This window comes from Triturus cristatus, chromosome 9 (assembly GCF_964204655.1).
Source record: "Triturus cristatus chromosome 9, aTriCri1.1, whole genome shotgun sequence".
Lineage (NCBI taxonomy): Eukaryota > Metazoa > Chordata > Amphibia > Caudata > Salamandridae > Triturus > Triturus cristatus.
The window spans coordinates 1,260,029,361-1,260,057,290 of NC_140592.1; the positions used below are offsets into that span (position 1 = coordinate 1,260,029,361).

Below are 27,930 nucleotides of genomic sequence, written 5' to 3' on the forward strand. Positions count from 1 at the left end.
TGTTGCATGGCTAAAAATTTATAAGGTCCCAAAGGCGAGACCTATTGGCTATGCCAATGCTTGTTTTAGGACTTGTGCCCTGTCCCTTACAAGTATCATGGGAGTTGAGAGGATGTGGCGCAGCGGCCAGAATTTCTGACTCGAGAGTGGGGGTCCCGGTTTGAGTCTCGGCGGCACAACATCCTGTGATTCTGGACAAATCAATTAATTTCTCCTGTAATATGTTGCGCTATATAACTCTTCTGTAAGACAAATAAGAATTAAGAGACAAAACTTTATGTAACACGTAGTACCACCAACGCAGATGTTAACAGTATTTCGGCGATTCGGAAACTGATAAGAGAAGCAGACGAGAAAAAAGCATTGGTAAATGCAGGAAAATATTCTACAGCCAAAAGAAATGGAGGAAAAGTAAGTGACAAACACAGGAACTAATGAAAAGCCAGGAAGAGCGGGGTGGGGTTTAAGCCCCTTTTAAGTTTATATAAAAAAACAATAGATTTCACAAGCACAGCGTGTGCAGGCGAAACCTAAAAAGGAGAGGTCTTTACGGACGATTCTGGATCATTCTAGGACCAAGAGACACCCCGTTTTACAGCTCTTGCATTACTGAATGCTACAGCTGTTCGCGGTTCAAGTCTATGTCCCCTGACATCCTGCGGCTGCAGCTCTGGGAGGCTTGTGAAATGTTGGGTTTCTGAGGAGTTTGTGGTCCTCGGCCTTTCATGAAGAGGGAACTCAGCGAGTGGGTCAAAGGGTGGGCGCGCCTATGGGTACAGATGTGTCTGTCTGTCTGACCTATGGGAACAGATGTGTCTGTTTGTCTGACCTATGGGAACAGATGTCTCTCTGACCTATGGGAACAGATGTGTCTGTTTGTCTGACCTATGGGAACAGATGTGTCTGTCTGTCTGACCTTTACCCTGCTTGCCAACTTTAAGGGAAGCTTCTCAGCAAACGCTCAGCAGATGGTGGCCCTGCTGTGGTGTTGTCAATCAACAAAGTGCAAACCCCACTACACAGACTGAAAAGGGAAACCGAAAGCACCAAAGTGAGGTTTCTAGTGGTTAAAGGTTGCGCAAAAGATTGCAGGGTGGGGCATTGACTAGTAAATGAGCATTCATGGGCACGTGGTTGTCCATGGGCACCTACAGCTGCTCCAGGGGGCAGCTGGTTGTCCTCAGGCTCCTATAAGTAATTTCCATGGTGCCACTTATGCTGAGTTGGTACTGACGGTTGGGTTGAATACAAAAGACTTATATGTTGCCTTTTGTGTACCCTAAGGACTGCCTCAGTGTGTTGGGCGCAGCATTAAAGCTCGCTTCACCAGCACTAGCGTGGAACCACTGGCGTTTTGAAAGAGCAAGGTCTTAACCGCCCTCCTAAAGCCAAGATGTTGTTGAGGGAGCCGGCCTGCTGGCTCCAGGCCTTTCCAAGGGATGAACCCAAGGTGCTCCACCAACGCGGCCCTTCTAAGGCCCTGGCGAAGTGCGCCGCACCTGCCTGTTGCTCAGGTGTCTTGTCTGGTGATATTGTCTCTCAGCCTGAGACACTGTGGCCCTGTAATGCATACATACATATGTGCGTAGGCCTTTAATGTATACATATATGTGAGCAGCCACCGGTCCTAAAGTGTTCTACAGGGAGCCAAGGCAGAGCTTTCCAAAGAGGAGCTCATTTCTTCGAACTTAAAAGCCTGACAGCCCTTTCTTATATTTTTGAAGCCTTTCTCGCTGTGTAACAAAACAGTTTTAAACTGAGTATTTGCAGAGCCGAGGCATGGTGGGACCACAGCCCTAGTGAGTAAATCTCTATTTAATAAGTAAAAGAAACAGGAGGATGTTTTTGTTAGTTTTAACTGGTAATTGCAGCTTTAACCACATGCATAATTTGAGGCTTAAGTATCGGGCCAGACAAACAGACTGAGAAGTGGCCGTCCATTGATGTAGTATTTTGGTTTTGCCTCCATCGAGGGCTATTTTGGTCACTGCTATCCAATGGCCTAAACGAGCCAGGAGTACAGATGGTCCCTGCCCTTGGGTTCATTAGTCACTTGAACCATCAGTCGTCTGCATAGACCTGGCCCCCCCTTCGAGAGACTGTTGACACTGGTGGGAAGTCACTGTCTGATTTAAATAAAACCTCCCTAGCAGAGCAGAGCGTGGGTGTAAGACGTTGGCCTGGTATATGATGTCCACTAATTAAAGTGGGCACCTGTACCAGTCCAGACAACCTTATGGTGATTTTAGAGGTCACAGATACCCTTAGAAAGCTATCCAAGTGGTAGCTGTGGAGAGCAGCCTTCAGGCTTAGTCTTGAAGGAATTTTAAGCATCTTGTTTTACCAGAATGCAACCTTATAGTAGTGGTTAAATGAAAGAAGTACCACACAGTAGTTATAAAAATATGTATTTAATATTATAGCACACTGTAAATACTTCACAGTATCTGCTACACGCAGATAAACACAAAGCACACAGTACTGTAGCACAGAAACAATCGTAAGTAGCGCTAACACACAGTGGGCTCCAGGGGCACACCAAACCATATACTAAAATACTGGGATAAGAACCACAACTCTAGTCAAGACAGTCTCTAGAGGATGTAGAATCGCTGGGACCCCAAGGAACCACCCAATGTGAGTAAGTAGGGACTCCACGGAGGGCGAGTGTAGTGTGGGAACACGACCGCGTGCGCCGTACAATTCTATGGGAGAGTTGCGATTCCAGTTTTAAAGTTTAAGGACCCTTCCCAGTGGATTATGAAGAAGCCCTTTCGATCATAGGAGGTTGAAGAGCCATCCCACCCATGGATACCACAGTAACAGAGTTACCTATCCCAGGGAATCCAGGTGCATAGGGCTGAAGTGGTGATTGGAAAAAAGGGGACCCCTACATAACTAGTAAACTTGCTATACTTAGGGAAAAAAACATTTAGGTAAAGTACTATAGCAAGTGAATAAACATACGGCACTACATTTTCTAGGTGTAAACCATAAATGTAACCACTAGTAATACTAATCTTATAAATAGAACCTTCATACACGATTATAGTTAGAAAAATATATAATTTTAATTTCTTCATTTGATATTTTTTATCTTAATTTAGTGTCATACATAGCAACTTGATATATGGTAGCATTTACAAATCAGTGAACAAAACTAAAAATACAATAGAATATTTCATCGAGGAAAAACAATAACTGTTATATACTCAAGACAAATAACAGAGACAATTTATAAATATGTGGTTGATGGGAGCAATGCGGTAGATGTAAGCTACGCGCGTTTCGGCATTACTGCCTTCATCAGGAGACCGTCTATTGCACTGAAATTAATCACGAGAATCTCAGGCTGAGATATCCTTTGACAAACTGAGGACCGGTTATAAAACTGAAGAAAATTGTTGGGCAGACCAAAATTGAAGAGTTCTATTTTATTTGGGTTTCGACAGGATGACTAGTGATGATCACCCAAGAAATATATATATATATCTGTGCCCGTGCCGACCTTCACAATTAAATGCCAATATCATTAAAAGCAGGCATTAAGGGTTAGCCGTTATAGTTCCTCAACAGAAATAAAAGGGAAGGAGGATGACTGATGTAGTGCTCAGGCACAGATATAGATATATATTTTTTGGGTGATCATCACTAGTCATCATGTCGAAACCCAAGTCGTGGCTCTGCTCTGCGTCTGGCACACGCACCATAGCTGCAGAAGAGCCCCTGACCAGACGCGGATTCCATCTCTTGGCATGTCTCCCAAGTGCAGGCCTTGGGCGCTGCTCCGTGAGCGAGGTGTTCACACGCCTGAGGCTACAGACTCCCTCTCCTCGTCGAGGGCATGCTCATGGTGCTCCTGGGATTCTAAACACACCATGGTAACTCATTCACAGAGCACACAGCCAGGGGGAGTGAAGGGCCTCGGTTGTGAGAGCCGCACAGATTTTCCCACAGAGGTTCACTAAACTCTTGTCCCTTGGTACAGGTGATGTATACAGGGGCATCATCCTTGGAGAGCCTGCTGAGTGACAGCTGCCATTCATCCTCCCTGTGGGTACAGTCTGGGCACGCCCACAGTCGCACAGAGTCCATTGTTTTGTTTATGGAGGAATAAAAACAATGTGCCTCAGTAGTCTCAGGGATGGTGAGACCTGTCGAGGGAGGTAGAGCAGACAGAGAGGCCCTTGGTTTGAAGAATGCCAGGATGGCACAGCCGTCTGCACGGTGGGTCATCCTTCGTCCTAAGAGTCTCTTTGCCAATCACTGATCTCATCTTTGCCAATCACTGATCTCATCTTTGCCAATCACTGATCTCATCTTTGCCAATCACTGATCTCATCTTTGCCAATCACTGATCTCATCTTTGCCAAGCACTGATCTCATCTTCGCCAATCACTGTTCTCATCTTTGCCACTCACTGTTCTCATCTTTGTCACTCACTGATCTCATCTTTGCCAATCACTGATCTCATCTTTGCCAATCACTGATCTCATCTTTGCCAATCACTGATCTCATCTTTGCCACTCACTGTTCTCATCTTTGCCACTAACTGTTCTCATCTTTGTCAATCACTGATCTCATCTTTGCCAATCACTGATCTCATCTTTGCCAATCACTGATCTCATCTTTGCCAATCACTTATCTCATGTTTGCCAATCACTGATCTCATCTTTGCCAATCACTGATCTCATCTTTGCCAATCACTTATTTCTTCTTTGCCAATCACTTATCTCATCTTTGCCAATCACTTATTTCATCTTTGCCAATCACGGATCTCATCTTCGCCAATCACTGATCTCATCTTCGCCAATCACGGATCTCATCTTTGCCAATCACGGATCTCATCTTTGCCATTCACGGATCTCATCTTTGCCAATCACGGATCTCATCTTTGCCAATCACTGATCTCATCTTTGCCAATCACTTATTTCATCTTTGCCAATCACGGATCTCATCTTTGCCAATCACGGATCTCATCTTTTCCAATCACTGATCTCATCTTTGCCAGTCACTGATCTCATCTTTGCCAATCACTGATCTCATCTTTACCAATCATGGATCTCATCTTTGCCAATCACTTATTTCATGATTCAAAACCAAGAGTCGGAACGAATTGGAATGCAAACCTGGGAAGGCGTTCTGTGCTTTATGGTGTACGTAGAATCCTCAGAAAGAGATGCCTAATGAATGATAGAGGAGACTGAGATGAACTCTCTAAATGTGCCACACTAAGATTGATTGTTATTTGTTCACGGGTTGTACTGTTCGTGAAAAAAAGATTATTTTTTTAAATAGATGTCCTTGCGTACTTCATGCCTACAAGGTGAAATACTCCTTCTCTGCTGAACTCCATGGAGCCTTCCAGTGGTGTAGAGAAACCACACTTGGCCCTTTGCTGCCTCGTGATCGATTCATCCTTTGTCATCAAATACTATAATTGCGTCTTCCTTCCTTGGAGTTAAACTAAGCTCTCTGTGTTTAAAGATGAGTCTGCAGTTGTATGCTGGGAGTGTCTCCTAGAAATCTCAGTGTGTTTTCATATGGCAGTTTCTGATTCCAGAGGCCACCCGGGGGCCAGCTCTCACATGCTCTGAGTCTTAGCTCTGGAGGATCTGAACAGCTCTTCCTATTACACTCTGTGTAGGGCCAATCTGCCCATGTGAACATCCATCCATCTCCTCAGCAATAGCACCAGTCAGAATTTCAAACTGTGTCTGGCCTAGGAGATGGGAGCCATATGGCTTCAAACCTGTTCCTCCAGCCGTACCCGGACGGAAGCAGGTAAGCCCCATTCTTCGCCGGCTAGCTCGCAGCCAGTAATGTGAATGATGCTCTTGCGTTGGCTGTAACTGGACTCTGTCCTCCTTTGACGTCTCCCACACCCTTGAAACCACAGTAAATACTGGACTTCTAGCGAGTACTTTGTACGAGCCTTGCTGCTGCTTCCTCAGCATGAGGAGCAGTAAGCTGTCCATCTCGCCTGTGACCGTCCCTGCTGGATGCTCCTTCTGCTTCCTTGGGTAACCGTCAATGGTTTCTTCATCACTTCCAGTCCAGAGGAAACCTCCAGCGCCCCAGAATCGAACTCTTGGGCCAATCACCAACACAGAAGACTCCTTAGTCCTCCACAAACAGAGGCATGGGTGAGAACCCCAGGAATGCGGTCCAGTTGGATGTCCTCGTTCCATCACCACCCAAGAAGGTTCCCATTATTTGAAAGGGTGACCGCCTGTCTGCAGGCTCCCGCGGAGCAGGGATCAAGCAGCTCTGGCGACCCAGAATCGAACTCTTGGGCCAATCACCAACACAGAAGACTCCTTAGTCCTCCACAAACTGAGGCATGGGTGAGAACCCCAGGAATGCGGTCCAGTTGGATGTCCTCGTTCCATCACCACCCTATTATTTGAAAGGGTGACCGCCTGTCTGCAGGCTCCCGCGGAGCAGGGATCAAGCAGCTCTGGCGACCTATCCTGGCTCAGGGGCTGAAAGAGTCTCCCTGAGCCCCACTTTAGAATCCCGCACTCCCCCAATAACACGTGCAGACCTGTCAAGGTGTAGGCCCTTTTTGTCCCCAAACTTCCACTTCCAAGCCAGGGACAAGTAGAAGGACCTGGCTTGGGGGAAAAGGGGACTTAAAAATCAAAAAATGCCAGTAGGGACTCTGGTTGAAAACTGTATTATATTTGGGGCATATGGTTATGTCTCACAACAATGAAAACAACATTTGCAGTGCAATAGGTCTTGCATTAACAAGAGTTTAAGCTATTGGCAATGCAATAGCTTAAAGTCTTTCAAATGCGAGACCTATTTCCCTGTAAATATTTGTTTTTTTTACTTGCGCCCATGCGGCGCTTTCACATTCATGAAGGCCGTGCCCTTTCTTTAGGCAAGCCGTGTCTAAAGAAAAGGGCGTGTCCGACATTAGAGTGAAACTGCGGCGTTGGGGCTTTGACAAAAAAAAAGCATCCGTTTGTCAAGTTTTTTTTGGTAAAAGCGCACATGCCGCACTTTTAATTTGTGTAAAGCAGGGGCGCGGCCTCTATGAATGTGAAAGCACCGCATGGGCGCTAGTACACGAAAAAAATGTACGTTCGGCCACTAAATGAGGACCGCCCTTTTAAAATAATTAAAAAAATAACCATAGCTGCTATAGTTAAAGCAGACCGCCATTAGTAAAAAATTAAAATACAAGCGGGCGGAATGCTGCGAGGTAGTGGGTGGAATAGGGGAAGAGCATTAAATAGAATAGCGCTCTCCGACTCATAAAGCACAGCATGTAACACCAGTAAAAGGTCCAGTTGTTATGGGAGGTAACAAACGTAGACAAGGCGGTGCCAAGGAGAAACTAACGAGCCTAATAACGACTCGGAAGCCAGCATTTACGAAGGACCATGACACAAGCCAGTTAAAAATACGGGCGTAGAGTGGGCGGGGCTTCCAAGCCATACTCCACTACTGCATGCCTCGCAGAAGCGCATGCGCAGCACAAGCTCGACCTAAGAAGCACTAAACCACAGGCGGCCTGTGCAAAAACTGCCCCAGCGCTAGCGTGTCCACCTGAAAGCGTACTGTGATGATCCTAAACCCCTCGGCGGCGGTCCTCGCACTCCTAAGATTAGAAGATACCCGGGACCGTTTCTGGTCTGCAAGAGTCGAGTGAATACCAATTCACCACCGAGCAGTGCATGAATCTGCACCAGAGTCCTTCAACTTTTCAATATCTTTAGAGCAGATCATGCGAAGGACTTTCCAATGCATGTTCTAGTATTTCACTCTTCTTTTTTCCTAATTTCTTTTTTTATTAATTTTCAAGTAATGTCTTTGATGGGACATTTATCTTTGTGTATGTGATGACTAACTGTATCTGCCTCAACACTCTCCTCAGGAGCAGGACCGTGGCGGCTTGACCAGGCTGCCCAGGAGAGCCCATGGAGGTCTTCAAAGCCCACCTTTCCATCTCAGACCAAGTGCCCAGCGTCATCGCTTGTAGAGAGCGCAGGACGTTCTCGCCTCCGACAGCGCTATGTTCTTCTTCACTTGGTAGGTCCTTGAAATTCACCAGAGCTCCTCAGCTCTAGAGAGGACCTCCTCAGACTCTTTCTGTAAGTTTCTTCAGCTCTTTAACTCAGATCGAAATGTGTGCGGTAAGGTGCTGGACGCCGCCATTCTTAGCCAGTCTTTATTCTCTCGTAGTTATTTTTTGTTCTTCACTTTGGAATTTTGTGGTCTTTCTCTGTCCCATTTCTGTTGTTTCTCAGCGTAGTCTTTCTCTTACTCATTTCTTTTATTTGCCTTAGTCCTGTCTGGTTTTGACCACCCTTTGATCCTTCTGAGGCCACTCGGTGCTATGAATGAGGCCAGTTTCACCACTCTCTGAACTTCTCATGCCACTCCTTGATCTTTCTTGGTCACTATTACCCCTGTTACCGTACTCGCTGTTGTTTAGCCAGTCTTTGGCTACTCTTTAGTTTTTGTTAGCCCATACTCTTCGGCACGTCTCGTCTCTTTGGCCACTCTTATGTTTTCTTTCTGTACATAGTGGTCTGTCATTTGCCACTTTTGTTGGTCATTTTAGGTCACTTCTTTAGTGCTGGGCAGTCTTTCTTCTTTTAGGTCATGCTGCCGCTTAGGTCATTCTTTGGTCTTTCTTAGTCCTCTACATGGGTGGCTTTAGGGCAGTGCGGCCACGCCGAGCGCTGACATGTGAAGGGGGCGCTGACCTAAAGAGGTGGGGGAGGGGCTGTGTTTAGCAATAAGTTATGATTGGAGAGATGAGGGGTACTTTGTCCGGTGGTAGGGAGAGGATCCGAGGAGGTGGTCATGGCTAAAGCCGGCCCTGATCCACTGTTTAATATTTTCTACAATCTGTTATCTGATTTAATCACTCTCATTACACACTTTTGTTTTACTTATGCCACTGTTTGGTCTTTCTGAGGCTAGTAGTATTTTATAGCCCACTCGCTAGTCTTTCGGTCAGTAGCGCTTCTTCGATAGTCTATTATTTCATCTCATCTCGTCCTTCTTGGTCATTCTTAGGCCAGTCTTTGTGCTTTTTTGGACTTTTATTTTGTCTTTCTTTGATCACTCTTTGATCTTTCATATGCCAACCTTTGATTGGAGGGGCGCCCAATTCCCTTTCTGTGCCTATTTGCAGGCCCTGGATATTTCAGCGGTTGCTTCTCGTGTCCTTGAAATCTTGTCGCATCTTTCCTTTTATCGGTTGCCAAGTCTGTCCATGAAGCACCATTGCGTAAATCGCAGTGTCTTTGATATGAGTTTCAGTTGTGCATCTTTCAAGGCATACTCGGAGGGCTCTCAGGGGACATGAAGCAAGACCTTCCAATGAGCAAGATCTTCGATCCCTCACAAAACTGAAATGAAAAAATGCCTCAGAAAGAATCTGTGAATACTGAAAATCTATCCATTGAAGAAAGAGAAGTGTCATTACTCTTCAGATTATACTGCAGTCCTGCATGCCTTAAACAGGGCTGCTGTGTGCCATTAGTCTACAAAACATCCGAGAGTCAGCAGGCCCTAGTCCAAAATCCAAAGGCTGTTTGTCTAGTACTAGCTAGTTGTGCTAGAAGAGGAGATGAGGGTGTGGTCAGACACTATTTAGGACGTTGCCTTACCCTACAGTCACTGAAATACGATCTCTTGAGGGAGTGGGCGTGGCTACCTCTGATCCAAGTATTCTCGAGTTCTTGTACCTGGAAGAGACCCCTGCTGCACAGAGGCTGCCTGAGACCCTGCAAACCTCCTACTGTGGTTGATTGACCCCTCCAGACGCCTAGCGCCGGACTGGAGAGCAGTGTGTGCTTCTGTCGGACATCGAAGACACAGTCATTGGAGTCCAAGTTAACTCGGTGGAAGTGTCTTCTTTGGGTCCACCTTGCTACGTACGAGGGCTGAAAGACAGGCCATTCGATTCAATCCAGAGTTGAAATGAAGAGTTTGGCTGCATCCGAAGTGTTCTCAGACAGAGATTTCCACAGGACACATGATGTTGCAGCCAAGCAGTGCTTCAACAATGACTTTATTGACATTTCTCGGCTGTGTAGATCTTTTGTCACATGAATATGTAAAACAACTTCCTCCTCAGTGTGCATTGCTGTCTTGCCAAGTTGTAAACTTTCAGGTCTTTGCTATCTCATTACTGATTTTATTCATTTTCTTATTCGAGACACACAAACCTTCTGGTAGCAGATGCGTTCGTTCTCGGTCAGGGTGGGAGGGGTCTCCGAAGCATCCGTGCCAGGACCAGGGCGTCTGCGACGCACGGCTCTTTGGACAGGAGAGGCCTAGAGAGTGTGCAGTATGTTCATAGTCCAGCCTTGGGCCCTTCCAGTATTGCTTCATCTGATGGCTTGCAGCCTTCTTGACCCAGAGTCTTAGTCCAGACAGCCCAGTCTACAGTAGAAGGAGCGGTGGATGCGGGTCCCTTGATGGGTGGTGAGATGGTCATCGAGATGTGACTCAGCCCTGAGCGCACTCATTCCTTTGAGTTCCTCTTCGTCCTGACAGACAATCCAAATCATGGCACTGTATACAACGTGACAAGCCTTTGTGTGGATCAGGGGCTGCAAGGGGGTCTTTCCGCCATCGTTTGGGAGTTCCACAGTAACGATGAAGGGATTTCACCGATAGGTCCTCTGTTGATGGACTGGCTCAATCTTACAGGCCTCACCCTCCGGCTTCGGGTAGTTCCTGGGTTAGGGTAGAAACATTTCAGGGGACTGATAGACATACGGTCAAGTAACTGAGATTCCAACATTGGAATTAGGCCTTGTTTTATGGAGCACCTGCTGCTTCAGAGCACAGTGAGACACTGAAAACATACAGGACAAAACAAAATCAGTCTGCATGAAATACAGACAATGTCAGTAAACTAAAGGAGCAATGTGTGCTAAAGAGTGTGACCTGGGCATCGAGGCGAACGCGCAGCTAAGGCACTCTTGACGCAGGGACCTCTGAAAACGATGACCTGTCCTTCAAGATCTGGAGTCCCTGCCTGGTCTCTGTTTTATCCTGCCAGTCCCAACACCACTGCTGTTTTGAGTCATGATTTTCAAAATTCGTTATTTTTGTTTTCTTTTCATCCCATCCTTACTTGTTTTACTCTTGCTGTTTGAATGTTGCCTCCTGCTCACTGCTGTCGGCAGGCCAGTACCATCAGGGCTGCGTTGCCTGCGTTATGTATGTATATGGAATTTCTGTTAACCAAGAAAGGGGGACTGTGGGCTTTATCGAGGTCCAGCATACATGCCCACATGAAGTCCAACACAATGGGTATGCAGTTCATGACAGGGCAAGGGGAGCAAGGTCAGCTGAGTGAGGGAATGTCCTCACTTAATGGCGGGAGGAAAGGGGGACACCTCCTTTTGGAATTAGGGCCCTCACATACCCGGCCAGCTGGGTGTCATGCTTCATCATAGGGCTTGCTCCTCGTCAGGTCGGCACCTCAATACCTGACGGGCTCCCTATGAGGGGCTCTTTGGCGGAGATCTTTTATTCCATGCCGTTTGTTGCCGTGGGTATGAGGGGCCTAAAGGTGTAGATGTGTGGAGTGAGGGTCAGTGGACGATGCAAAGGTTAGAACAGGAGATGGAAGTCCAGACAGAATAATTCTAATGAATATGGCTCCTACCCTGGTTACCGCATTTGAGGTGCTTCCTGTGGTCTAGCACGGTTAATCAACTAGAGAACCGCAAGAGTGTAGATGGACAGTTTTTAGGTCCTGATGAATTGCCGCCAGGTCTTATGACACTACGGCAAGAGACATGTTCACCACATAGCAGAGCGCGGTACCCTAACGCATCAAATCAGGAGTTCGCCACTTCTACTTCTTAACCAGGGTAGGAGCCATATTCATTAGAATTATTCTGTCTGGACTTCCATCTCCTGTTCTAACCTTTGCACCGTCCATTGACCCTTCACTACACACATCTACACCTTTAGGCCCCTCACACCCACGGCAACAAACGGCACGGAATAAAAGATCTCCGCCAAAGAGCCCCTCATAGGGAGCCCGTCAGGTATTGCAGCGCCGACCTGACGAGGAGCAAGCCCTATCATGAAGTATGACACCCTGCTGGCTGGGTGTGTGAGGGCCCTAACTCCAAAAGGAGGACTCCCCCTTTCCTCCCGCCATTAAGTGAGGACATTCCCTCACTCAGCTGACCTTGCTCCCCTTGCCCCGTCATGAACTGCATACCCATTTTGTTTGACTACGTTATTTCTATAGCACGAACCTAGGTAAAGACAGCAGAGCGCTGTACATGGCCAAAGACGAGCATGAAGTCAACGAATAGTTCGAGAGGAGGCCGGCTTATGGTCTGTTAATGCCCTGAGATAGAGCGTTCTATAAAGGGTGAGTCTTCAACGCTTTCCTAAATTGGAGCAGCGTTGGGCGGTCCTGATGGATACAGGGATGTTACGAAGATCCGAGTTGCACAGATGAAACATTAATGTCCTCACACTTCTTCGGAGCTCCCATACATGGACACCCATGTCTTGGCTGTGCCCTTATTATTCCAGCCACACAGCCTCGAAGCACTATGGGAAAGGATAGGGCGAGGCCACTGCTTGCCCCTTTCCCTAGGAATATGGGTGACCGAACATGTCCTCACAGGCCACGGTCCTTGTACTCTTGTCCACTTTCAAGCCCATGAATTGCACGCCTACAGGAAACCATATTTGCTAAATTAAGGGGCGCTTAGAGACTTGTGTGGAGCTCTGTAATAAAATCTGTAGGACAAGACGTGTAGTAGATACATTTCCTCCTCCGCCGCCCCACGTGTACAGCTTTGCTCCTCGCGCCTCCGTCTGCATTCATGGGTGCCAGGGATCCAACCCACAGGAGTTATGGAAAATGGACTGTCCCTTCTCCCAACCACTGCAAAACTCTGGTTTCAAATTAACGATGGTCTTATGAAAAATGTTTTCTCTTAGCCAAATTTATAATGATTTGGTGGAAAGAAGTGGTCACGTAAGAGGGGCAAACCGTGTGCAGTTGATGGATTAAACAGGAAGGCACCCTGATGAGAGACACAATATTTCTTCCCATGAGATGCAGATTGGATCCGTGATCAACATTCCTGGCCGGAGAGCCTGGCGGCCCTTCCAGGAGCCATCAGAATCCATCAGTGCTGATCTGCGACCGGGTGACGTGCTTGGCCCTCAGCCAGCTGTGACTGGCGGGCTCTACCAGGAACTAGGGCTGGAAGCAGTGATCCCTGTAGGATCACGTTCAGGGCTACAAGACGCAGCATACAGCGGGGAGTCCTTCTTTGGTCTGTATGCAAGCAGCCTAGCTTTGCTGAGTCCGATCACACTCGCTTACCACGAAATAAGCAGTGAGGGACCGCTCACTCATGAAATGGCTACTGAGTGACCGCTTGTATGAAACAGCTTCTAAGTGGCCGCTTATATTAAAGATCTACCGGGTGACAGCTTATACGAAATAGTTACTGGGTAACAGTTTACAAGAAATAACTACTTAGTGACATCTCACATGACATAGCTACTGAGTGACAGCATATACAAACAGCTACTGAGTGACAGTTTACACAAAATATATACAGAGTGACAGCTTTTACAAAATAACTGACTGCTTATACAAAATTCCTACTGAGTGACAGTTTATTCAAAATAGCTACCGATGACCGCTCACTTTAACTAGCTAATGAGAGACAGTTTATATGAAACAGCTGCTGAGTGACAGCTTATACGAAATAGCTACTGAGTGACGGTTTATATGAAATAACTACAGATTGACAGCTCACACGAAGTAGCTACTGAGTGATGGTTTATTCTAAATATCTACTGAGTGACAGCTGTCACAAAATAACTACTGACAGATCATAGAAAAAAGCTACGGAGTGACAGTTTATTCAAAATAACTACTTGCTGACTGCTTCTACGAAATAGCTTCTGAGTAACAGCTTCTACGAAATAGCTTCTGAGTGACAGTTAATACGAAATAGCTTCTGAGTGACAGCCAATACGAAATAGCTTCTGAGTGACAGCTTCTACGAAATAGCTTCTGAGTGACAGTTAATACAAAATAGCTTCTTAGTGACAGCTAATATGAAATAGCTTCTGAGTGACAGCTTCTACGAAATAGCTTCTGAGTGACAGTTAATACGAAATAGCTTCTGAGTGACAGTTAATATAAAATAACTTCTGAGTGACAGTTAATAATAAATAGCTTCTGAGTGACAGTTAATATGAAATAGCTTCTGAGTGACAGTGTGTACGAAGCAGGTACTGAATTCCCCTTCATGCCAAACAGATTTTACGTTCGTGTTCACACACAAGAGATGCTCGGTTACTAAATAATGTGCAGTCGTTATTTACGTGTTGAACAGACTCCTCTCTCTGTTTCTGCAGCTGTGTACGACACGGCACATTTGAGCTCTCCCATGAATGACTTTTGCCCTCATACATGTATGTTGGGAGCACAAAGCACGTGTGGAGAACAGGAGCGGGAACCGGGTGGCTCATTGACTCTACCCGGATTGGTGTCTCTCATGGCTGCCGGTGCTTCTGCCAGGGTGTGCCAGTCTGCCATGGCTGCTTGTGAACCTCTGCTCATCGGCTGTGCTCCCGCGGGTTGCCTTGCTTGAATAGGTCTCAAGTGTAAGCACTTGCTCGGCCTCCATAAGCATGCTTTGAGAGCTCGGATGAAAGGGAGCATTCTTCTGGGCAGAGCGAGATGTGTTTATCTGCCAAAGTTGGAAACCGCTTAAAGGAAATGATTGCTTTAAATCAGTTCCTTATAGCTGTTGTTTGATCTGGGCGCTTCTCTGTGACTTGGTTTGCAGCAGAGAACACATGGCTTTGAATCTCCCCCCACCTTGGCCATGCCTAGGTCAGTGCATTTTGGGGGATCAAAGTGAGCGCTGGATCTGAAAATGGGGGCCCCGCACGCCATGCGCTGGTGGAAGGCTGAAAAGAGCGGGCACTCTGCCAGTTTTGTGTGGCTTGTGTGATGTTTGCTTTTCCATATAAACAAGTTAATGTATCATAATAAGCACGACCCATGAATGAATAGATACCCCCCAACCGCAATCACTGCGGCCATTTGCACATCAGACGACAGGCGCAGTCTGCGCAGCCCTCTGTGTGATGTGGTGAGGGGCCAGTGATTGCGGGGTGCACTCTCCCTCATGTACAGTGCATAAGGAGCTTCTATTCCTAACTCATTGTGTGTTTGAGATCTTGAATCGCTGCCTTCCGTCCAGATGCTGCGAGCGAGGTACAGCTGTTGATGTGTGAACTTCACTTCATGAACAGACAGTGGCTGCAGGGCAGGGCCGGTGTTAGTCTCAGAGCTTGAAGCCAGCAGGAGCCATGGTGTGTTTGTCTTCCATTGGATCAGACTTGAGATCGCTCTAATCCTGAAACTTGGATACGTCCACTCTTGGTGGCGAGCGAGAACCCTTCAGGATGTTTGATGCCTGTAGTCCGCGCCCACCACTGGTCAGAGCCTACCATTGGTAGGCGGGAGGTCTAGTGGCAAGAGATGACATTGGAGCATGGCCTCCTGGGGAATGAGTCCTGCTTCAGAGGCCTGAGGGATCAGGCCTTGTTCCAGCACTGAGAGAGACGAGTTGTATTGGATAACAGCTCAGATTTGGAGGGAGGACTCCTGGGCTGTAATCCCTTCTGTAGTGCTCAGCTGTAACAGGGGACAGCGGGGGACAGCTCAGATCTGGGGCCAGGACACTTGGACATAATCCCATCTGTAGCTCCGAGGTGAGCTCTAACGGGGGACAGCTCTGATCTGGGGCCAGGTCACTTGGACATAATCCCATCTGTAGCACCGAGGTGAGCTCTAACGGGGGACAGCTCAGATCTGGGGCCAGGACACTTGGACATAATTCCATCTGTAGCACCGAGGTGAGCTCTAACAGGGGACAGTTCAGATCTGGGGCCAAGACACTTGGACATAATCCCATCTGTAGCACCGAGCTGAGCTCTAACGGGGGACAGTTCAGATCTGGGGCCAGGACACTTGGACATAATCCCATCTGTAGCACCGAGCTGAGCTCTAACGGGGCTCAGCTCAGATCTGGGGCCAGGACACAATCCCATCTGTAGTACCGAGGTGAGCTCTAACGGGGCTCAGCTCAGATCTGGGGTCAGGACACTTGGACGTAATCCCATCTGAAGCACCGAGCTGAGCTCTAACGGGGCTCAGCTCAGATCTGGGGCCAGGACACTTGGACGTAATCCCATCTGTAGCACCGAGGTGAGCTCTAACGGGGGACAGTTCAGATCTGGGCCAGGACACTTGGACGTAATCCCATCTGTAGCACCGAGGTGAGCTCTAACGGGGAACAGCTCAGATCTGGGGCCAGGACACTTGGACATAATCTCATCTGTAGCACCGAGGTGAGCGCTAACAGGGAACAGCTCAGATCTGGGGCCAGGACACTTGGACATATTCCCATCTGTAGCACCGAGGTGAGCTCTAACGGGGCTCAGCTCAGATCTGGGGTCAGGACACTTGGACGTAATCCCATCTGAAGCACCGAGCTGAGCTCTAACGGGGCTCAGCTCAGATCTGGGGCCAGGACACTTGGACGTAATCCCATCTGTAGCACCGAGGTGAGCTCTAACGGGGGACAGTTCAGATCTGGGCCAGGACACTTGGACGTAATCCCATCTGTAGCACCGAGCTGAGCTCTAACGGGGGAAAGCTCAGATCTGGGGCCAGGACACTTGGACGTAATCCCATCTGTAGCACCGAGGTGAGCTCTAACGGGGGACAGCTCAGATCTGGTGCCAGGACACTTGGACGTAATCCCATCTGTAGCACTGAGGTGAGCTCAAACGGGGGACAGCTCAGATCTGGGGCCAGGACGCTTGGGTATGATCCCATCTGTAGCACTGAGGTGAGCGCTAACGGGAGACAGCTCAGATCTGGGGCCAGGACGCTTGGACATAATCCCATCTGTAGCACCGAGGTGAGCGCTAACGGGGGACATCTCAGATCTGGGGCCAGGACACTTGGACATAATCTCATCTGTAGCACCGAGGTGAGCGCTAACAGGGAACAGCTCAGATCTGGGGCCAGGACACTTGGACATATTCCCATCTGTAGCACCGAGGTGAGCTCTAACGGGGGACAGCTCAGATCTGGGGCCAGGACACTTGGACATAATCCCATCTGTAGCACCGAGCTGAGCTCTAACGGGGGACAGTTCAGATCTGGGGCCAGGACACTTGGGTATAATCCCATCTGTAGCACCGAGCTGAGCTCTAACCGGGCTCAGCTCAGATCTGGGGCCAGGACACTTGGACATAATTCCATCTGTAGCACCAAGGTGAGTTCTAACGCGGGACAGCTCAGATCAGGGGGCCAGGACACTTGGACATAATCCCATCAGTAGCACCGAGGTGAGCGCTAACGGGGGACAGCTCAGATCTGGGGCCAGGACACTTGGACATAATCCCATCTGTAGCACCGAGCTGAGCTCTAACGGGGCTCAGCTCAGATCTGGGGCCAGGACACTTGGACATAATTCCATCTGTAGCACCGAGGTGAGCTCTAACGGGGGACAGCTCAGATCTGGGGCCAGGACACTTGGACATAATCCCATCTGTAGCACCGAGGTGAGCGCTAACGGGGGACGGCTCAGATCTGGGACCAGGACACTTGGGTATAATCCCATCTGTAGCACTGAGCTGAGCTCTAACGGGGGACGGCTCAGATCTGGGGCCAGGACACTTGGACGTAATCCCATCTGTAGCACCGAGTTGAGCTCTAACGGGGGACAGCTCAGATCTGGGGCCAGGACACTTTGGTATAGTCCCAGCTGTACCACTGAGCTGTAACGGGGGACAGCTCAGATCTGGGACGAGCACTCTTGGGTATAGTCCTATCTGTAGTGCTCAGCTGTAACGGGGAACAGCTCAGATCAGGGGCCGGGACATTTGGACATAATCCCATCTGTAGCAGCGAGCTGAGCTCTAACGGGGGACAGTTGACATCTGTGGCCCGGACACTTGGACATAACCCCATCTGTACCGCTGAGATGTAACGGGGTACAGCTTAGATTTGGGGCCAGGACACATGGGTATAGTCCCATCATTACCGCTGAGCTGTAACAGGGCCAGTTTAGACCTGGGTCGAGGACACTTGGGTATAGTCACATCTGTACCGATGAGCTGTAATGGGGACAGCTCAGATCTGGGGCCGGGACACTTGGGTATAGTTCCATCTGTACCATTGAGCTGTAACAGGGCACAGCTCACATCTGGGATGAGGATTTTTGGGTATAATCCCATCTGTACTACTGAGCTGAAAAAGGGCGAGCTTAGATGTGGGACGAGGACATTTGGGTATAGTCCCATCTGTACCGATGAGCTGTAACAGGGCCAGCTTAGACCTGGGACGAGGACACTTTGGTATAGTCTCATCTGTACCACTGAGCTGTAACGGGGCACAGCTCAGATCTGGGATGAGGACACTTGGATATAATCCCATCTGTACCAGCGAGTTGAGCTGTAAGGGGAGACAGCTCAGATTTGGGGCCAGGACACTTGGGTATGGTCCCATCTGTACGACTGAGCTGTAACAGGGCACAGCTCAGATCTGGTACGAAGACATTAGGGTATAGTCCCATCTATACCATTGAGCTGTAACAGGGCACAGCTCAGATCTGGGGCGAGGACACTTGGGTATAATCCCAGCTCCAGCATCGACTTTTGCAGTATTTGTTGAGAGTTCATACCTTGTACTGTTAAAAAAAAAATGAACTCATCTTTTGGATCACTTTCAGGTAGTAAGCGAAGAGCTGATTGCCAATTTAGCAAACTCCTTAACAGATTATTTATGGTACATATAGCAGGTCTGGGGAGCATTTGTCCATTGTGGCCTGAATATCAATCTGGGCACCCAGTAGGCTGGTCTCTGTGCCTCTGTTCAGTGTAAAGCAGAAAGCACAGCCACCAACAGACTCTTTATATATGTATGTGTCTGTGTGTGCGTGTTCGCGCACACGCCCTTCTGGAAGAAATGTTTAAGACTTCTAGGCTCTTAAACCAATTGTGAGGGAAGCTACCTCTGGAAGTGGTAGCATCCCAGGGCATGTTAGCACTTACAATTACATCTGCATGGAGGTAGGAAATTCCGTTTCCCACAATAATATGTATGTGTGTGAAGTACCTGTAAGAGGCAGGGATCCCTTTAGCCCAGATCAATGCCCCTGACCACTATTTAACACAAGCGTGTGCAGAAACTTGTTGGCCTAGTCCGTATGAACGGGTCATTCAATCTCCGTATCATCCACCGTGCTTCATTTTTAATCGTACCTCATGTACCCAATATTAAAGGTATTCCCTTTGGTTTACCTGTAGGTATTTTTATCCTATCTGGATGTCTGCTCTATCAAGTGGTTGCATTATAAAAAAAAACTCCCTCATACTAAGGTTGATTCCGCCACGGTAGTATCATTTTACCAGGGTGGGATGAGGAAGCCGATGATGAAGCATGCCACAAGACATCAGTGCGGATTCAGCATCCAGCATAACTGGTTTAACAAGAGTTGACAGAAGCAGAGGGCAGCGTCCAAGTTGGGACCCACCAACAACATGGTCAGATCTTTTTGTTTTTGTCCCTGGCCATGATCCCAGCTCCGGCGAATGGTGAGGACTAGTCGTCAGAGCTCCTAGTGTGTTATGCCTCGTGAGGTCTAACCCAGTTCTGTGAGGGGCAGGTCTAGCAGTGCAAGGTCAGAATTGGAGTCAAGACCAAGACTCATGGGCTCTAATTCCAGATCCGTGTGAGGCCAGGTCCAGAAGTGTGAGCACCCCTGGGCTCTAATCCCAGTTCTGTAAGAGCGGAAGTCTAAATGTGAGAGCTCAGGCTTAGATTCAGGGCTTCTGCCCCTCTAAGACCTGAGTTCTGTGTGTAAGAGCTTAGGCCTGGGGCCTGATCTCTGAAATATAGGTATTGATCAGAGAACAAGACTCCAAAACCCTACTTTTAATTTATTAAAGATCTAAGTTTTTTTTCCATAGGTGTCCAGTGAAGGGTCAAGAGGGCTGGAACTATGGTAGATTTTTAGAATGCCCACAAAACATAGTTAATACAAATGTTTTGCATGATTATACTGATAATCAGCCATGGATATGAACCACCTGGACTAGGATGACATTTCTTTGTTGCAATTGTATTAAATGCTAGATTTACAGCAAAATCATTAATGTGATATTTTCACATTGGTGCATCTTTCGACGGTATTGGCGGAATTCGTTTCTTGGTTGTATTGTCTATGACACGTGTTTCACACCTGGGGTTTTAAAATTCTCGACTTCTTAGTGAGTACCATATCTATCATATTATTGAGTTTGTCATCCTATTTCTGCTTCTGAACCTTGCACATTCTAACACTAACCCACAGACCTTTAAAAATCTTACAAACGTCAGGGCAGAAGACCTTCACAAACTGTACAGCTAGGCCCAGCAGAACTAAAGCTGCTATCTGCACCTCTGGCCCCAGCAGTCACAGATTAAGGACAGCTAATCTTCTGTACCCTGCAGCCCTTAATCTGCTGTCACTATCCAATCATCTGGGCCCAGCAGCCCTTAATCTGCTGTCACTATCCAATCATCTGGGCCCAGCAGCCCTTAATCTACTGTCACTATCCAACTACCTGGGCCCGGCAGCCCTTAATCTTCTGTCACTATCTAATCATCTGGACCCCAATGCCCTTACCCTTCTGTCACTATCCAATCATCTGGACTCCATAGCCCTTACTCTTCTGTCACTATCCAATGACCTGGCCCCAGCAGCCCTTTCTGTACTCTCACTATCTAATCATCTGGACCCCAATGCCCTTACCCTTCTGTCACTATCCAATCATCTGGACCCCATAGCCCTTACTCTTCGGTCACTATCCAATCACCTGGGCCGAGCAGCCCTTAATCTGCTATCACTATCTAATCATCAGGACCCAGATGCCCTTACTCTTCGGTCACTATCTAATCATCTAGACCCAGCAGACCTTAATCTGCTGTCACTATCTAATCTCCTGGGCCCAGCAGCCCTTACTCTTCGGTCACTATCCAATCATCTGGACCCCATAGCCCTTACTCTTCTGTCACTATCTAATTATCTGGACCCCATCTTCGGTCACTATCTAATCATCTAGACCCAGCAGGCCGTACTCTTCTGTCACTATCCAATCATCTGGGCCCAGCAGCCCTTACTCTTCGTTCACTATCCAATCATCTGGACTCCATAGCCCTTACTCTTCTGTCACTAGCCAATCATCTGGACCCCATAGCCCTTACTCTTCTGTCACTATCCAATCATCTGGACCCCATAGCCCTTACTCTTTTGTCACTATCCAATCATCTGGACCCCATAGCCCTTACTCTTCTGTCACTATCCAATCATCTGGACCCCATAGCCCTTACTCTTTTGTCACTATTCAATCATCTGGGACCCATAGCCCTTAATCTTCTGTCACTATCCAATCACCTGGGCCCAGCAGCCCTTACTCTTCGTTCACTGTCCAATCATCTGGACTCCATAGCCCTTACTCTTCTGTCACTATCCAATCATCTGGACCCCATAGCCCTTACTCTTCTGTCACTAGCCAATCATCTGGACCCCATAGCCCTTATTCTTATGTCACTATCCAATCACCTGGGCCCGGCAGCCCTTAATCTGCTGTCACTATCCAATCATCTGGGATAAGTGGGACTCTGGGTGAGTGCGAGACAGCCTTGGGGCATCTATGGCAGGTGGTACTCTGGATGGGCGCAAGACAGTCTTGGGGCACCTGGGGCAGGTAGGACTCTGGGTGGGCATGAGACAGTCTTGAGGCACCTGGGGCAGGTAGGACTCTGGGTGGGCTGGAGACAATCTTGGGGCACCTGGGCCAGGTAGGCCTCTGGGTGGGCACAAGACATTCTTGGGGCACCGGGGGCAAGTAGGACTCTGGGTGGGCACGAGACAGTCTTGGGGCACCTGGGGCAGGTAGGACTCTGGGTGGGCTGGAGACAGTCTTGGGGCACCTGGGGCAGGTAGGACTCTGGGTGGGCACGAGACAGTCTTCGGGCACCTGGGGGCTGATGGGACACTGGGTAAGCGCTAGACAATCTTGGGGCACCTGGGGCAGGTAGGACTCTGGGTGGGTGGGAGACAGTCTTGGGGCCCCTGGGGCAGGTAGGACTCTGGGTGGGTGAGATACAGTCTTGGGGCACCTGGGCAGGTAGGACTCTGGGTGGGTGCGAGACATTCTTTGGGCACCCGGGGGCAAGTAAGACTCTGGGTGGGCACGAGACAGTCTTGGGGCACCTGGGGCAGGTAGGACTCTGGGTGGGCTGGAGACATTCTTGGGGGACCTGGGCAGGTAGGACTCTGGGTGGGTGCGAGACAAACTTGGGGCACATGGATTCGAAGCGGTTGCAGGCCGTACTTCGGTGCAGGCAGGAGTCTAGGTAGGGAGCCAACTTGGAGCTCACAGAACACTAAGCTGGTCTGGATACCTACCGGTTACTGGACAACAGGCAGCACCTTGAAGAGTGGCATCTGTGATCCTTCCAGCTGCGCTGGAGAGTATTTGAAGCAGGACTAAAGCTCACCATATCCCTCTTCTGTTGTCCGCAGGCAGACATGGACCAGTACAGGAAAGCCCTGACGGATGCTGGCTGCTGTCTCACCCCCTTGAATTACATCAAGCAGTGGAAGTAGGTATCTGGTGCGCCAGGCGCGGGGCATTGTGGGCTGTTGGCAGTGTCCTGTATTGCTATTGGCCAGAGGCTGCTAACCTTACTTTTATAGAAGGAACAATAAAAAAATTCTGAAACGTGTCTGAACCCTCATGGCAGCCGGGGCAGGAGTGATGGACCTCACAAGAGTGCTCTGTATTTCAGTTCATGGTGGGTTGCTTCTGGGAGGTGCAAGCTTGGGTCCAATGTCTGGCTTTTAGTTCAGGTCTATTTTAGTCAGTTGTTACTTGCTGCCCTCCTTCTAGTCTCTTCTCTTCAAGAGGAGGGAAGGTTTGAGTCTAGAGGGCCTCGGAGTGCACCCTCCACCCCCTTGGAGGTGTGTGCAATGGGACCTCCAGTATGTGTTGCACCTGTAACATACTAGCTTTGCTGGGCTTCTGCTGCCTGTCTGGTCCTGGTATTGTTTCTGTTGCCTTTGCATGGCTTCTTCTCCCAGGGGCCCCATCATCCTGGTACTGGGGCATCGCCCTGGTGCCCTGCCAGGTGGTGCTATCTGCCCTGCTGGGGTAGATGCAGTCCCTAGCTCCTGATGCCCTGGTTCCCTGCCAGGCGGTTCTATCTGTCCTGCAGGGACAGATGCAGTCCGTAGCCCCTGGTGTCCTGCCAGGCGGTTCTATCTGTCCTGCTGGGACAGATGCACTCCCTGGCTCCTAGTGCCCTGCTGGACGGTGCTGTCTGTCCTGGAGGGCGGTGCTGTCTGTCCTGCTTGGGCAGATGCAGTCCTTAGTTCCTGGCTTCTTCTTCTTGCCCTTGGGATTCACCTCTGCCCCTTGACATTCTTTCCTTACTCCTGTCAATCTCCTGTTCATGGCTTCTACCTTCTGCTTGTTAACCCTACCGCAGCCCTCCTCCCATGGTACATTCCTTGATGCTGCCTGCCACTTCCGGTGTCCTGGATGGCTCCTGCGTGTCATCTTTGGTTCGTTTCCCTCTGCAGCCCTGACGGCTCCTCCTGGCGTTTATTCCATTTTGTGGTGCCCACTCCTGTTATTGTGGCTCTTCGTGCTCCTCTCTGGCATCACCCAAACCCCTCCCTCCCTTCCATCCTGTCGGTCTCACCGCCTGGTTCATGACACCAGTTACAGGCTCCTTGAAGCACCCTCTAACCCACACGGAGTCGAACATTACTTAAGTCCGTACACAGTCTGGATCCAAGTAAGAACTGGTGCAGCCTTTAGGTCCAGGGGGTGTCCCCACCAATGGGAATGTTCACTTGTAGGTGGTAGTTCTGCAGTTATGTGACCCTAATATAGGTTTCCCAAATGGATTGCCCCAATTGGCGGTAACTTACTACTCCATTTGCCCCTGTTCAGTAGCTTTAGGTCAGCAGGGGCCTTAACTAGTCTGAAAAGCACACAAACAGTGGCCCCCTGAACACTGGTACCAGCTCCCTGATCACCATTGAATGAGGCACAGACAGTCTTGGTGCCTAGAAACGCAGTCACTGACTGTACTTGCGTGGATCATTCTTGTCTGGTGGGGGGAGTGTTTTAGACGCAGGTATCCATGTTTTTCAAGCAGCCTTGTCCAGAGATGCACTGAGACTGGGAGGTCCAGACATGCAGCAAGCTTGCTACACCCTAGCCTTTTGTCTGGGACCTCTGCCTCCTTGACTCAGACTGTTTTTAAACAGGTGGAAAGAGACCCACACGTCATCCTACAGCGTAGGGCCCATGCGATGGATGGTCTGTCTGTTAGGAAAGTGCTGTTTGTCTTCAGAGGTAGTGCTGCCTGAGCAGTGCATGCTGGTGCTGTTTACTGTCATGCTGTGCATGGGTTTCTGATGCAATCCACCTCCCGGCGTAAGGCTTGAATGCTCTCGCTCTGTAGATGGATGCTTACTGAGAGCATTGTGGTTGGCCAACTGGAGTGAAGTATCCTTTGTGGCCCTGGGACAACAGCCTCTCACCACCCAGGTTACTGCCCAATAACACCTGCCTGGTCCAGGACCAGGAAAAAGCCTCACACACTGGTTACTCCCCTTTGGCACTTCACTCTCCAGAGGTAGGTACCTGAGGCACTAAGGCTCATTCTAGGACATGTGGATGGAGTAGGATCTCAGATGCAGCCTGACAGAGCTCATACTGCTCAGTGACACCAGTGTCTGGCTCGTGCCCATCTCGGGAATCAAGTGATGCCATTGCCAAACTTGTCACCTAGAATGGTCAAACTACAAGGAAGCGTCCAAAGAAGATGCCTGTCTTCAAAAGACTGGCGTTAACATTCATGCTGTCCTAGACGGGTGCTTACCAAGTATTCCCTATTTATTTACATCATACATTAAAGAGATCGTTTCCACCTTTATGACCTGAACCTTTGGGAACTAAAGGCATAACTTCCCCGTTTAAGATGTTGAAGCGCGATCTCATGAATCGGATTGGTTCTCGTCTTATTACTGGCTCTACACTGTCAGTAATACCCTAGAAAAAAGTTGTTCCGGAGGATCTACTGCGGCCTTTCAATGTGTACTCCGCCCTTAAAGCTTGCGAGACCTGTTTCCATTCATAGCATGGATGGAAAACTCTCTAGTTGATGTTATAGAAAACATCTTGACAGGCCTCCAACAACGAACATCTGTACCTGGATCACATGAGCTTCCTCCACCATTCTAAGTGTAGCACATGGACCTTCTCATAGCCACTCCTTCTGCATCTCTTCTGGGATATTGGACCATCAGTGTCTGAAGAACTGCTTTTTAGGTCCCTCTCAGCCCCTAACATGGTGTCGTGCAAGCCTTCCTTGCTTTTCCATGTCTGTATGTAGAGAAGTCCATGGTCTGTTATCCTTTAACACGCTTGTAAATCTGATTAGATTGCCTTTACTGGCTCTCAGCATCATAAATGGTAAAATAAATGAAGTGCAGCTGTTACCCTGCTTTGCAGTGAGATGCTGGGCCAGGAGTTTGTCTGACATGGCGCTATGGATTGTGCCCCCGTCCACGGCATGAACACTTCTGTTGCCCTGGAAGAAGCAGGCGGTGGAGGAGCTGTGCAATATCTTGAGTCAACTAAAGTGGGCTTTTGAGGCGCACTGGTGCACAGCTCTGCTGGCCCATCATTTGTTTGGAATAAGACTGGACCGTGGAGCCACTCTACAAGCGGGACACAGGCCTCCAGGCTAAATAGAGCAGCGGCAAGAAGAGCACCAGCAAGCCGCAGGCCATGGGCTTCCTTTACAAGTAAGATACCTGTGTGGCCTCACAACTTGATATCTGACATGGGCCCTGCGGCTTAGAGCTGACACCGGAAGCCTCTAGAATGACCATGGCGCGCCGGTGCACGCCAGCCCATTGAGTTCCATGATCAAGCCCTGGCTACCACCATCTGCATCAAGGTCTAGTCGCACACAAGACTTCATGTCTCTAAACCTGTGCATTTTGGAAGTTGCTCCACCTGAAATGGTGTGCACAGTGGAACTACTCTTGACCTTTTTAACTGGTGTAAGACCTGAGGGAGAAGCATATCTCCCAACTCTAGTATTTATCTTGAGTTTCAGCAATGATGCCACTTGAATGGACCACTCAAAGATGTGCCCACTCCACACTCCCAGCATTAGAACTGTGTAGGATCTGAACCCAGCCTGGCAAGGATTCTGAGAATTTGTTGAGTGAGCACATGATGCAAATGCACCGACTCCTGTCTCCTTCAACAACCCAAGTCTAAGACAGTGTCTCACAGGCTCAGTAAGAGATAGGAAAGTGCCTACGCAGCATGTTTGCTGTAGCGTGCATGCGTACCCCACTCTCTTTTCAAAACCATTCCTCCTAGATGTTGGAGACAGGAAAAGCGAACACTCCCATTATGATATTCATGTAACCTGTTAACCAGTACCTGACCCCTTTGATTCTCTCTAATAGCAAACCTCACAAGAGAAGTGTGGAACGGTGCCAGTTATATAACGTGCACGTGTTTAGCCCTCCCTTTGCCAATACCCGTAGAGATAGGCACGCAAGGTCAAATCTACTGAACATATAAATACTTCTGTTTTTTCATTTTTTGTTTGAATGGTTAATCGCTGAAGTAAAAAGTGCCATAGATTGTATACACTTAACAGTGCAAAATAATATAGCAAGAGCATTGTCTATAAATGGATCCAGATTTGGTGGGTAAGCTGTGTTCCTGTTTAGTTGCTGGAGTGCAATAATAATCCCCAAACTGCCCAAGGTCACAGATTAGTCTTCACATGTGCCTTCTGTTTTTGCTATTTGACAAATGGGGTTTCGTTTTCAGAAGAATGGTTGCACACGTTAAGTAAATGTTAGGTGAATAATGGAGTGTGCGCCTAAAAATGTCACTACATGTCTTCACGGATTGTCCGTTGAGACCTAGCATTGATCTTTTCTGAATTTCTATACGTCTTCAGCATGAAAAAGAGAGGATTAAAACGCATGGATAGAAGGAGAACTGTGGGCCAAGCCTGTTCACTGAGGACAAAGCGATCAGTGTATGCTCGGTGTGCTAGGATGCAAGCGCGTGTCCTGGAAAGCACACATGAAGGATAGTGGCTTGGGGGGCTCCGAGCTAAGTGGCCTTTCTACATTGGAACCTAGTCAGTGTGCACCGCTATAATGGGTCTTTGTGATAGAATGGTAAGACCGGAATAAGCAATACAGAGGGTCTTCTGTTAAGGGTCATTCCAGAACCTTTTGGCTGCCTATTGCAAAGTGTGCAGGTAGCAAACAAACCCACTCAGCGATTCCTATCTCTTTTTCAGAAGGGATCGATTATTTTTCTAAACTTTATGCAAAAATACTCAGACAAAACAGTATGAGATGCCTTTAATACCCTCAACAAAATTTGTTGCGCACAATTTGAAAATAAATTCTCCAAAGGCAAAACAGATTGAGACTCTTACAAACAAAGTAAGACCTTCTGCAGTGATGAGCCCTTACAGGATTCCAATAAAAGTGACGAAAACCGACCCGGAAACCAGGAGCGCGCATTTTGTTATGCATAGAGGCAAATTCCATAATCCGCATATTCCTTAACTTAGAATTATCCCCAGGCGTCAGACTGGATCCGGAATTCTTTTTTGCAGCACCTCTGCGCGCCGGGGGACGGCGCCACATGATCCTGCCCTGATGTCAGCGAGGTCATATAAGTCCCTCCCGACGAGCTGACGTCAGTTTCCTTCTTTTCCACGTACAACACGGATGTGGAGTAAGCGGTTTCTCT

The 27,930-nt window shown here is 48.5% G+C and overlaps 1 protein-coding gene across 1 annotated transcript in view; it reads left to right on the forward strand.

The window, feature by feature from the left end:
- The window catches only part of SCFD1 (sec1 family domain containing 1), an 836,081-nt gene that overhangs the window by 496,514 nt on the left and 311,637 nt on the right, over window positions 1-27,930 (forward strand). The window contains exon 17 of the mRNA XM_085627369.1: window positions 22,635-22,714. Within this exon, the coding sequence (XP_085483495.1) occupies window positions 22,635-22,714 (80 nt within the window). The remainder of the gene's footprint in view (window positions 1-22,634; window positions 22,715-27,930) is intronic.